At 42.1% G+C, this 13,463-nt stretch overlaps 1 protein-coding gene across 2 annotated transcripts in view; it reads right to left on the bottom strand.

Moving 5' to 3' along the window:
• Positions 1 to 8,359: 8,359 nt before the first annotated feature.
• Positions 8,360 to 13,463, bottom strand: part of MAML3 (mastermind like transcriptional coactivator 3) — a 400,679-nt gene continuing 395,575 nt past the window's right edge. For both annotated transcript variants that reach the window (XM_063136345.1, XM_063136344.1), the window contains one exon: positions 8,360 to 12,382. In XM_063136345.1, the coding sequence (XP_062992415.1) occupies positions 11,391 to 12,382 (992 nt within the window). In that variant the 3' untranslated portion in view covers positions 8,360 to 11,390. The remainder of the gene's footprint in view (positions 12,383 to 13,463) is intronic.

Below are 13,463 nucleotides of genomic sequence, written 5' to 3' on the forward strand. Positions count from 1 at the left end.
TTAAAAATGAGGGAACTGTGGGCAAGGAGGGTGGGGTTGGAGCAGCAAAAGTATGGCTCAGCACAAGCCATTTGTTCAACACCACGTGGAGGAGGAGAACCGCTCCACCCTCCTCTTTTGTCAACAAGCTCTCCCTTCAAAGCACACGCCCCCAACAATGGAAATAGCAAGACGATGGCACTACACAGGGGCTGAAGGGTGCTTTAATTCCGTTTGGGGAAAATAATCCAGACTTTACCCACTCTAGGAAAACACAAAAAAGGGAGGAGAAGAGGACAGGGACGGCATCATCTGAGTGCTGTACTGCAAAACTGCAAACCAAGCATGGTGAGAGTGTGATAAAACGCTGGTGTGATGGAGCCCTGAGCATATCAAGTTGTTGGGGATGGTTAGGTTTCAAGTCTTGTTGATATTAATTGTCCCACAGCTCTCCTCTAAGAAGAGAATGTTGGATGGAAATTAAGTCTAGTGTGAATTTTTTGAGAGGAAAATACGGGGGTGGATTTATTTTTATGAACAGTAGCTGACATGATTCATCACAAGGTGATGTTTTTGGCATGGTGACGGTCATTTGAATGTTTTATGGGGTAAAATAAGAAATCTGAATTGAACTAAGAGGTAAGGAACTGTAGTTTTACCACAAAGCTGTGGTAAATTTGCCTGAGGAGAAAAGTTCTACAAAAGTAGTGGCAAGTGATTTTTTTGTTTTTGAGTAAATCTTGTTTAAAAATATTAGTAGGAGCACTTCATACTCTTTTCCAAAAGTAGACTTGAAGATTTTTCAGATTCAACATGCCATAAGTAAAATTCTCAGATTTGTAGGATACTTGTGAAGTAGACATTTACTCATGCATGTAAGTCCTAGCAGCAGCACTTGCTTCCACTGTCCCTGGTATCAGTGTCCCTGAATATTATGGTGCTGTAGCCCTCCCTTCTGCTTCTGCACAAGCAACTCTGGGAACTGGTAGTTTTGGGGAGAGTAGGTCACATAGGAAAGCACAATTTCTCCCTCAAGTCCTAGTCTAATTGTATGAACACACTGTCTGTTCTAGAGAAGAGCAGCAAGTCTCTGTTAAGCATGTTACTTGTTGTGCTGTGACACTGCTTCTGATTAGCTCCAGCCAATCTCACAAGATATGGACAATAGGTACACAAATAGAGGGAAACAAGTTCCCATAAATATCTTCAAGCATGAGGTACGCTTTAGCCTCCATTTGCTCCCCTGAGATTTTAATGAGATTTTAGCCTGGACTGGCCCACCTGGATTTCTGGGTCCAGAAAAGTATACCATTCCATCCACCCCATTCTTGTGCATTGCTTTTGGTATAGCGCCCTTTGCCTTTAGGGCTCGGTATAGCCAATTCAATGGCTGCACCATAGGAGTTGATTTGATCGGGATTGATTGGAAAGTGGAGTGTTTAAACTTTTCTGGAGTTCCCTCAATAAGGGTGGGATTACATTCCTTTGTCTATGCTAAAGGAAAGTTTGTATACACTTGCAACATAGTCTGCCCTATGTGGCTTATCTTATACTAGCTCACCTTTCAAGCATATAAAAATGTTGGAGTTAAGCTGCCAGGAAGACGCTTTGAATGGTATGGAAGATAGCTCTCTTGGCTTTTTTCTGGATATAGTTATAGTATAGCAAAGAGTAAACCGGTTTTTGTGAACCACCCAGAGAGCTTCGGCTATTGAGTGGTATAGAGATGATGATGATGATGATGATGATGATGATAATAATAATAATTAAACTTCATGAGTTTGTTTTCATTAGTTTAACTGTTGGTCTTGTTTACTTCAGTTTTAAGCAAACTTTGTATAAGCAAGTTCAATGAAATAAATGCAACTTAATTTCACAAAAATATATGTTGCTGTTTTGCTTTTACAAACACCATAATAATCTTTTAAAGGTTAAGTTAGAAAAATCCCTTCCTCAAACTTTCAGCATAATACTATATTTGACTGTCGAACAGCATTCTAACACCCCAGCCATCAAAGTGTAGATTGGTTTCTGTTGGTTCTGATGTGCTTATTACAGAGCATCCAGTTGGAGGATCACAGGCTGAGCATGTGTTAGTAGAGGCTACCCCTAGCCCATTATGTGCTTGCTTAGCTGCTCCCACAAGATACATAGCTACAAAGCACCTATAATATACTTCCCCATTCAGCGTATGTGCTGGGAATGAACAGTTGGGCAATATGACCTCTGGAATACCTAGCAAAACAAACTACAGTAGGAAGGTGAAGCAAGACAAGCTGCCAGCCTACCAGAACCATCTGTGTGTGAGCAACAAGCATTATAAGAAGGGATTAAACCAAGCAGAAAATGCTGGGGGAGGAAAGAAATGAAGAATCACAGCAGTAGGTGGATTTTCAGCAAGTCAGCTCAGCTAAGGAAATGGGCTATTTTGTACATTGTGAACAAAAGCCCCAGGGGAGATGGAAGCAAAGGGCAAGTGACCACGTGCCACCTGCCCCATGGAGGCCATGGACATGATGGCTGTCATCACACGGAAGCTGTTGGCTTGCAGCAGCCAGGGCAACGTTCAACATATCTCATTCCTGCTTTTAATTGTCCATTGGCATAGAGAAATTCTCCCATCTGTGTTGTTCAGCCATTGCATGTTAACAGCTCACCATGTGGCGACAGCTGCCATGTGGAGCAACGTAAAGTGGCTTGTGCATTGTAGCTCTAATGTGTGTACTCCACATTAGATCCAATCAATTTAGTTCAGACTTGTCAAGCAATATAGGTGGGAAGGTGCCTTTTAGGTGCGCTCCCTCGGAACCAAGGAGAGCCCATTGCTTTGTCTGTTCAGGTTTGTATGACTTGTGGCTTTTCTTCATTGCTGCCATGAAATCATTCCTGATTTGAAGATATATTGGGTGAGTTCGCCTGGCATAACAATCCACTCTGGTGAATTAGCCATTCAGTGTGGGTTGTCTGCAGAATCAACCCACAGTGAGCCCAACAGATGATCAGACTTACCGTGGGTTGTTTTCCCCCTCCTTCCCCCTCGGTCCTTTAACTGGCTCCAGCAGGTATCCTGTTTTGTCTGCCTCCAAGTCCCCATCCCCGCTCTGATTGCGGCCTTGGGATTTTTGCAAGTGGGACCAAAATTTTGAAATTTTTTTTGCCCCAGGAATGTGTGCAAATGTCTTATTTATTTTTAAAATTATCCCCCCCACCACACACACATTTTTTCACAGTTGCAAAAGTACGCACTTACGGCTGTCGAACTATATCTAGCCCTTGCCTTGTCTATTGTCTTTTGTGCTTCAGCTGTCAAAGGGAACAAAGTGTACTAGGAAACATACAAAGTAATTGACAAGACCGGCCTGCGTATAGACTAGTTTGACAGCCCTTGACAGTTGGGGCGCAGGAGGGAGGCGGCAGATAAGCTCTTAGCAAAGTTATCTTCAAGTTCTGAAGCATGGAACTGACACTTGGGATCCCCCCTTGCATTGCACACCTCTACAAGTCTTCAGTTTGAAATACTTGTGGTTAATGAACAGACTATGAAAACTGTTGGGAGCTGCATATCAGGAGGCATGTAGGGGCTCTAATGGAGACAATTAACTTTTTCAGCAGAATCATAGCCTGAAATATACATGAGTTACAGGACAGAGAAGGGGAGTGTTTATGGTCCCAGTATTATTACAATACAACCTTTCCCTCCAGTGTGTGGTAGCTAAGCAATAGACCAGATTTTGCAGGTAGGAAACCTCATGGTCCCTAAATAATCTCCAAGTCTGAGTACTGGAATATCTGGTTAGAACCATGAGATTTGTATTTGCTGGAAAGCAGAACTGACAACATAAAGCTAGATTGATATTTGGACTGATTCAATACAAAACAGCCTTTTATATCCATTAGATCAGTGCTTTTCAAACTATATTCTGGGGGGCCCTAGGGTTGATCAGGAGAAAGACAGCTTGCGCATGTCGATCAATCTTCCTTTGCAACATGAAGCCACAAAGAAATGTTGTGTGCATATTCTCAGTTCATGCAAGGGAACAATGAGGCCGGATAAGCTTGGCCAGAGCTCTGTGGAAGCTGGCTGTATGCCTAAGATATATCACATCATTATACTACTTCTCTAAATCAAAAGCCACAACATGAAGTTACCTTTGTTAGGACCAACCAAAATGTCAGCAATGAGAAAACGTTTTGAGTTCAAGAGTGCTTCATTAGGCTGGGTGTTAAGCAGTGCAAGAGCAAGGGTGGCGGGAGGGTGGGGAGAGAGAAAAGGCTGGGCATGATTTTATTGGCCTGAAATCTGCAGTCTTAAGGCAGAGTGCAGGAAGAGTTGAGCAGCTTGAATTGGTGCAAGACAGGCTGGAGGATGAAACCAGGGCTACTGCATGGGAAAAGCAAGAATGGCTGTTCCCCTCTTTTGAAAATATAAAACTGAATAGTTACTGGGTTCTGTCTTCAGTAAACCAGTTCTTTAAAATAACTGGTGATCAGTAATTCTCTAAGAGAGACCAATCCTACGGCCACCAGACAGCATGTATGTGTCGGGGCACAGGATAGTTCGGTTTCCTGATTCTGAGTTGGAGACAGGAAACTGCACTGCCTGCCCCCTCCCAGCCCCCTTGGAGAAAACTGCCCCAGCTACCTCTCTGTGCTCAGAAAATGGAGTGCGGAGACGGGGAAAAGGAGGTGTTCTCAAGGGCAGGGAGGGGAGAAGACCGAGGCAGCTGTATTACACCATTCCCTTTGTCCGCCCCAGCTTCCTCCCTCTGAGGTGCTGTTGTTAGGTGAGCAAAATTGCCCATCTAGCAGGGATGTAGGACAGCTGGAGTGTAGAGCTGCCCGTCTCCTCCCGGCCTGCATTGGATACCTGGCAGGTTCTGAGTTCAGAAGCTGCTATCTGGATAGGATTGTACCCTACATGAGTTATTTAAAGTAGCTATCAAAGTTCACTTGAAAATGATCATGTAGAGTTCACACAAACACACAATTTGTAAGGAAGGAAATTTTATGATTCTGAAAAGCAGGATAAAAAAATCAGATGAAAAGGAAACTATTTTTGAAATAAAATTCTCAAGTAGCTTGTTCTATTGATTTCATAGTTGCAGGACATATTTGCTGTGTACATGTAACTTCCCCCCTTCTTTTCATTTCTGTCTTTTTAGATCAATGGTTTTTCTCTGAATTTGATGGTTTTTATATTCTTGAAGGGATTGCAAATCACTTTCTTGGTCAATACTTGGACTTCAGAATAGGAAGCAAGCTAGGTAAACTAATCTAAAGATTCTTCTTATGGGTAAATAAATCAGATGCTTCTCCTGGACATCAAATAGATAAGCCATGTGGGGTAATTTGCAAGCAGATTCCTTCACTAGCATTCCCTTGCAATGCAAAATGTATGAGTTCCTTGAAATATTGTTTACTTTCATCCATGCAGAAAGATTCTATCAGATTGACAGATGGACTATTTGAAATGCATTTATATTTTAAGATTCCTTTTATGGCACTGGCTTCTGATATGCAGTACCATACAACAAACAAACAAAAATTAAAATCTAGATATCCACGAGACAAATGATTGAATATTTTGAGCAATTTATGCAATGATTCCAACTTTTACTTTACCTAACACAATCTAACTTAGCTAATATTTCTGGATCCTTCATCTTTCTGCTTAATTTGCAATGGCCTTTGAAACTTTGTTTTTTTGCATTGTTTGAAATATCAGGAAGAAAGCTTACAAAAGAAGGAACATCTGCATGGGAGGTGGTGTCTGAGCTATGCATATGAAGGAGATCCTTACCAAGTAAGTTTTTGGCTGCCCTGGGCCAATTTAAATTATGTTTGTATGCTAAGCACCATAGCATTAACAGTGAATTTTCAAAAGTTGATCGAGACTATTTTTTAACGTATTTTTAGTATTATAACTATTAGACTGTGGGGTTTGATATAAGTTAATTTGGACTAAATACTGCCTCTAGATTCCTGGACACCATCATAAACATAGAGTAGAATTCCCACTATTTCTCGAAGTATGCACTGAAAAGGTGAATAAATCCAAGAGGCAGCGAACTCTCTGAGAAATGTATAGAGCTGTTGTAGGTGGCCCCTGTTACTCTGATGGATCCCCATGGGGTTCATGGAGGGCTCCAACTGACTTACCTTGATTGTGGTGAAGTATTTCCCACGCAATGCCCTGAAAGTTGAATCAATTTCTGGGGCACAGTAAATGTTTCTCTAGCTGTCAAAAGTTTACAAAAGGGGGTTCAATTCATTTCATCAGTTGAGCATTTCTCAAGCTATATTACGCTCAAATCCTTTGCATACTTGCCTGGCTGTAAGTCCTATTGAATTCAGTGGGAATTGCTTTTGAGTAGGCAAGTATAGGATTGCACTGTCTCAGTTTCACAGAACAATGTGCAGTCCTCGTTAACTTGAGCTGAACAGACACTAGAAAATCCACACCGGCTTTGGTATTGAATAATCAAATTGATAGTTTTTGAAAAAATATAAACAGAAGATTACACATTACATTTGAAGTGATTTAGACATTCTTTGGGAAGTCTTAAAAAGCATTACAAAAATTATTAACCAGAAGAATATGCAGCCTGTTTTTGCTGGACCGGGCCTGCTCTTAGCATGGGATATATTTGAATTTCTAGAATGGAAGGAGATTGCTGGGCTGCATTGCTTGACATTCGGTCTACCAACTCTGCTTAAGGAATTCTGCAACTATTGTTCTGCCTTAAGGTACATGAGAATACAGTAACTGAGCAAAGGGTTCTTTAGCAATTCAGCCATTTGGGACTTAGGGACAGGACGCTGTGTCAGAGAACATGCCTTCTAGGTGGGCTTAAAAGACCTCCCCCTCCCCAGGGAGTTATAGGCCCCTTCCAACTCTACTATTCTATGATTCTCCACAAAGCACCTTTACTCTCATTTCCCATCAGCAGCGACCTGGTTTCTCAACTGGTAAAACAGCACCGGCCATGAAATAGCTCAGAATGAGAGAAACATCATCCTTGTCAGGAAAAACTGGGGGAGGGAGAGAGCTAAAACAGGACTGCAGTTAATCACACAACTGCCAATATATGCTCAATACAAAATCAAGGCTTGGTTCTGTGAACTATTGAACAGCCTGAACTCCCACTGAACTTGCAGACTGTAAAATTCCATCTACCTAAGATGGGCAAATAAAATGAAAATATCTGTACCAGACACCAAATTGGCCAATTTTACCATAATGGCTGAGGGCCAGAGGAGAGTGATTTTTTGAATTCGCTGCTCCGGAATCTATTTAGATGTGGAACAGTATAGAAATGCTAGTAATAAATAAATATTTTGGTCCAGATAGAGCCCCAGGGTGACAAACATTTTAAAACAATTCAAAACTTCAAAAACAGCATCAATTTAGAGCAGGAGAGAATCTTAAAAACAGTGCAGGGCTAAGAGATTTAAAATACTAAAAAGCCACATAGAACAAAAAGGGTTTAACATTGAGCTGAACAAGGCGTGTGGAACGCTTACATACTAGGAAGGTGCTTTAGGAAAAGCAGAGGGTCAGATCAGCTGCGGTAAAGAGGAACATGGCAGCGGCGGCTGCTCCTGCTGCTCCATGCTTAAAAGCTTCCAGTCTTTGTCTCCACTTAACTGCAGTTTTTGATTGAGGGGGTGGCTTTCAAATGGCAATTGTTTACGTGGATTCTGAAGTGGCACAGCACCCGAAGAGGACTGTACCATGTGCTTTTATGTTTGAATTGGGCCTTACTATGCAGTTAGAAAAGGGCCATCGCTCAGCAGTAGAGCATAAGCTTTGCATGCAGACAGTCCCAGGTTCAATCCCTAATTTCGGGATTCTTCACATGAGTGAAAAAAGGCACGCTCTTGATTGGCTGCTCATGGAAGTTTTCGAGTACTTTTGATGACATTGTCAACTTCCTGCATGTCTTCCACGTCTTCCCCCCCGGTTATTCCATTCTGAAATAAACCCAGATATCCTGATTCTTCTGAAATATCACAGGATTTCCTACCGTGTGAGCCAAAGATGTGCTACAACGCACCCACTAGAGGGTGCTGTCCCACTCAAGGCTATGAGCACAGAGTCAGGGAATGTTTTCAATTCTAGACCACGTGGTCACCCCTCTTTGCCACTGTAATGCGGCCCATTACAAATGTGTAACAAAAACAGGAAGCAAAGCCCAGTAAGGCTATCCAATTTCTTCTTCATCTAAAGAAGCCTTTGTGTTGATTCTAGCCTTTTACTTGAGTAACCTAACCCTGTCTTTTCCCAAAGTACAACAGAGCCTACCGAATCAGCAGTTGCTACCATAGTGAAGATAATGTGTGACAAGAACGAGAATCCTAAAAATCAGAGCGGAACTGATTCAGATAACAATCTTTTATTTTTATTTTCTTTAAAATTGGGATGTTATTAGTTCCTTTCTACATTTTTTTCCAGAGCTCTGTACAGTTCTCAAAAGGAAATAAGCAATGTTCAATGTACAAAGTAAAAAACAATAAACTAGAAAAATCTGAATAAAATGGAGCAAGTTGCTGGCAAGGATACAGTACAAATTAGTAATTAGACATCTGAAGTGCAATACCACTGCAGTGAGGATGAGTTAAAGAATGAAATAAAAATACTCTATTTTAAACAAACATTATATATATATTTATATTTATATAATTATATTTATTTATATTTATATATATATTACAGATTAGACCCAGTGATATCTGTAGGATTGTAAAAACATATTTACAAATAATTCTTTTGTTAAACATTTCATATACATCAGCACCATAGTAAAAAACAACAACACCCTGCCCCCCCAATATTACATTTTGATTTATCTATTTTTAATTACTTGGTCCCAGTTTAAAATATTTGGAGGAAGCTTTACAAATATAATGGATTTTGAGGCCTCATTGCTAAACCAGACACGAATACCTGTACTTTTTGGATAAAGGTGAATTCATTACTCATTAGATTTTGTGCGGTTAACCCTGACAACTTAATGCCGCAATCCCGTGCACACTCACGGGATAAAGCCCCATTGAATACAGTGGCACTTACTTCTGAGTAAGCAGACACAGAGTTGCACTGTAAGCCTTTTTATTGTCACCCTTTCCAGGAAACAGTGATACCTGCCTGAGAGAAGTGATAGAAACAGTAGTCTGATTCCTACCCTATGCTCTTGCATGCCTAAGGAAGTGGTCAGGAGTTTTCCAACTTCAGTTGACTCCTGCAATGCACACAGACCCTTTTTCTTTGCTCTCCAGTCCTCATCACAATTTGATATAATGATACCTTATCATGCTTAGAATATTTGTGGACTAATACCTTCTTTGGATCCTCAGGACACTGTTCTCCACTGGTACTCAGATGAGCCTTGACTTTGGCACGCAGTGCACTGCATGGCAGAATATTTCTCTATTAGCAAACAACTGCTTCAGCACAGGGTAAGCCCATTAGTCAATTCACATTTCAGCACGAGCAGGAAGTTTCATGAACTGGTTCTCTATCTCACTACATAGGAGTCAACAAAAAGTCTCCCACTAATTTCATTGGGATATGTGTCAGGATGTATATGGGAATTTAAAAAGCACACTAATCAAACCTTTGTGATCCAGCCCAGATAAAACGTTTAAAGGCTTAGCTACATGCATTACATGTGTAACTGAACCTTGGTTCCCCCACCCCTGTTTTTCAGGAAAAGGTTTTCTGGAGGAGGTGATTTTAAGGGAAGTGTGGGCAGATGGGGGTGGTGACAATCAAATCTTTCTCTGCCTGCTTCTTTTGCACTTTAAAGTTACCCCCCTCTAAGCTGCTTTCCTCTTATGGATTCCAGATGTGCTCTTGCATTTGAAACCCTATACTGGGAAGTGTTGGGTGGGAGCAACATGAGGGTGCTACAGAACAGAGAAGTGGTAACTGTGGAAAGGGTAAAATACCTCCCCCCTGTTGCTTCTCCACTTAAAAATGCTCCCTCTAGAAGTGAATTTGCTGAGAGGGGAAATGTACCACTGGAGTTTGGTCCTACGTTTGCATATAACATATAATCCGGTGGAGAGTGCCGTGGAAGTGGGTAACCCTTATGGGCCTAAGCAAAGAACTGCAATTCAATTCTAGCTACACAGTTCTATTTGAAAATGACCTTTGGGATGTTCAAATGCTCATGTGCAACTACCACCAGAAGTTACCTTCATGGAACATCTCTCCTTTCTTATTTTGCTTCTCACAGACTAACTTAGGCATCTTAAAAAGCTTGGCGTTATCATGTACAATGTAGGAAGGGTGAAAAAATGGACATTGTTTTGGAGAATGTTGAGCATAAACTTGCTTCCAACTTGTCAAGAGATGAGTTGACACTGGTGCCCAAGTAATTTACATACGTGACAGACAGTACAGCTATTGGCCTCTTCCTGTGTTACCTTTAGACTGTTTCCTCATTGATTCCCCAGGACATCTATTTCAGTTGAAGCAGAGAACATCAAGTCATAAGACTGTGTAACTCAACACCACACATGTAACACCCACTCAACTTGCATTTCCAAGCGAAGTATAAGCTAGACACCAGTGCTTTCAAGTTCTCACAAGGTACGACTCTCCTTTTTAATGCCTGTTTTCTTTCACATCCCTGTCTTTGGTGGCAGCCACCTCAGAAAGCAATACAAGTACCACACAAGCTTAGCCTGTCCTAGAGCTTTTTCTTCATCTTTAAAGCAAAGTGAATCACTTGGTTATTGAAGGGATGGACAACGGAGTAAAGGCAAACTAGCCAGGTTGGGACTTCCTTTGCACCTAAAGGAGACTTGATAGTATGCTGAAGGAACCCATTCAATTGTGGGCATGCCCAGTCTTCAGCCTAATCAAGCAGTCTCAGCTTGACTCCCTAGCGAATCAGACGCATAAGTACGTGGAGAAACTTTGCTTCAACTCAGAGTTTAGCACCTATTCTGACCTCTGTGTGGCTTCTACAGTTACCTAGCAACTCCCCTCCTTTGTCTCAGTTAGCAGCTGCCTCTTCTGTGTCTTGAAAGTTACAACAGTGCTAGTAGAACTGCATGGGGAAGTGTGCTGTTATGGGAAAGCTAGTCTTTTGCCACACAGAGACTGCTTAGCCCTTCCTGTGGCTCATGGCAGAAAGGAGTGATTTTTTGGGGGGGAAACCCCTCTCTTTTTCTCACCCCACCCCCTCAGCAGGTGCGCTATGGTGTGGAGACTGCTGTAGGGACGTTGGCAAGGCCTTCTTGTCAATGCTTCAAATTCCATCTATGCCTTCCACAAGCAGCCACGGATCAGCTTGCTTTGCACAGCGTTAAAAAGAAATCAAAGAAACAAGGATGGACAACATCCTGCTTTCCTTATTTGACCCCATAAAGGTTTGAAACTGTACCCCCCCCCCCATGTGCTATGGATTTCCAAACAACTCATCAAGTTCTTGCATCCATTCATCTCCTGGCCCACCTTTGATGATGGAGTCTACGAGGTCTGTGCCCTCTGTTATATTTGCAAAGGAACCTCCAGCTCCTTCATTACTATAGCTATAAGATATGTCCTGTGTGGGATTCCTCTCATAGATCTGGCCTTGGTTGCTCTGAGTGAAGTTACCCCCTGGTATCTGTTGTGCAGGGGACTGGTTAAAACCAGTCAGAGTGGGAACTGCCTGATTTATCGTAGGCATAACCATTGGTCTGGCTTGGTTGTTGGTTCCTTGATGTCCAGGGAGTGGTTGCAACATTTGCCTTCCTATTGCTGGGTTGAGGGTCCGTACTGTTCCACTTGTGTCCATGACGGATTGACTAATGCCTTGTGGAAAATGTTGCTTAGGCAGCCTTGGCTGACCAGATTGCATTGGGTAAGCAGCACCATTATTGAAAGGTCCAATTTCGCTGCTAGTCCTTCCAGGTATACCTTGTAACCCTCGCGCCTGCCAGTTTGGTGCTCCTTGTGGGACAGGCCCCATCATGTTTTGAAGTCTGGGAGCTTGTGGTCTGGGCAAAACCTGGCCCACAGGTCCTTTCATCTGCTGGTGTTGTTGCGAAATGGCAGAGCTAACCAACATGTTTGGACCAAAGCTGCTGACCATGCCAACTCCTTGCGTTGAGTTGGGTTGCCTCGGCCCCTGACTTGGGTTATGCGTCAGACTCATGCTACTTTGGTTTGGGTGAGGCAACATTTGGCTCATTCCTGTGTTCATACTGTACATTCCAGGCTGGCTGGTTGCTGGGCTGCTGTAGGGAGCCATCCCCATTTCAGACTGACCACCTGCAGCAGACATTGACCCCGTGTTTTGGGAGGCCCCCATGGTCATCATGCTGGTGTTCTGGGACATCATTCGGGAAGTCCTCATGTTCTGAAGAGCTGCCTGGTTTCTTACTGCTGCCATATCCTGTGGAGAACCTAAAGCAGGAGAAGGAAAAATATGAAAGAATAAACTTCAACGTAACACAGGAATAATACACACATTTGCAGGAACATTTTAGAAGAACTTCATTTGCTTGATAGTATCTGTCCTACAAAAAACAATATAGTCATTTTTGTATACGTCTTCAGCTTTGTTACATTTGTTCACAGTGATGCAACCCACAATGACACCAGGCTGAGAGAGAATGGTCTAGCCAGACTCCATCCTCTCCTACGATATAAGTATATGGGCAGAAATCAGAGGAAGCTGCCTTCTCAGTCTGGCTGCCACAGGCTGAGAAGACGGTAATACAAACAGGCCTTCTCATAGTCATATATAGAGCTTGCTGCGATGATCCTCATCATGACATTATGCCCTTTAAGGATTTTATCAGGAATATTTGCCTGTTTTCAAAGGAGCAAAGCCTGGCCCAAGCAAACAACTTCCCTTGGCACCTGATCTCCCCAATTGGCGTACAGACACTGCAAGTCAGCAACAGACTACATCAGTTTCAGCTCAGCAATGATCTGTGGTAAACATGTAGTTAGGTTCTATTTCATTTTGATCATCGCAGCCTAAATGCACAATGATATGTACATTTACTTGGAAATAAACCCCACTGCATTCAATGGGACTTCTTTCCAGTAAGCATGTGTGCACAGGATTGTAGCTTAAGACATTTTTGATATCTGATCCTGAGACCTTGTCAGGTGCCTTTCCAGATGTCTGTATTGCAAAAGTAGTAATATCTGTAGATATGGGGCCTGATTCAGTTAGCAGCCAGCCTGGCACTGAATGCCATGGAAAAGGGGTCAGGTACGCTCATACTTTTGCAAGCATTAGTTAGAACTCTATTTAGTAATTTAGAATGGAAAAAGCAAACAATGGCCTGATGATTAACCGTCTGAGAAACTCTAAATATTTCCATTATCTTTCAAAACTCAAGCCATGAAAATAGAAATGTCAGATGCAGAGAGGCTAATCAATTTTTTTATAGCTTAGGAGGCATAAGTGAATGGATTTTCTATAGTGTTACTGATTTTGTCTATAGAAAGAAGAAAAATGTTATTTTTCCCG

This window comes from Elgaria multicarinata, chromosome 10, assembly GCF_023053635.1.
Source record: "Elgaria multicarinata webbii isolate HBS135686 ecotype San Diego chromosome 10, rElgMul1.1.pri, whole genome shotgun sequence".
NCBI lineage: Eukaryota > Metazoa > Chordata > Lepidosauria > Squamata > Anguidae > Elgaria > Elgaria multicarinata.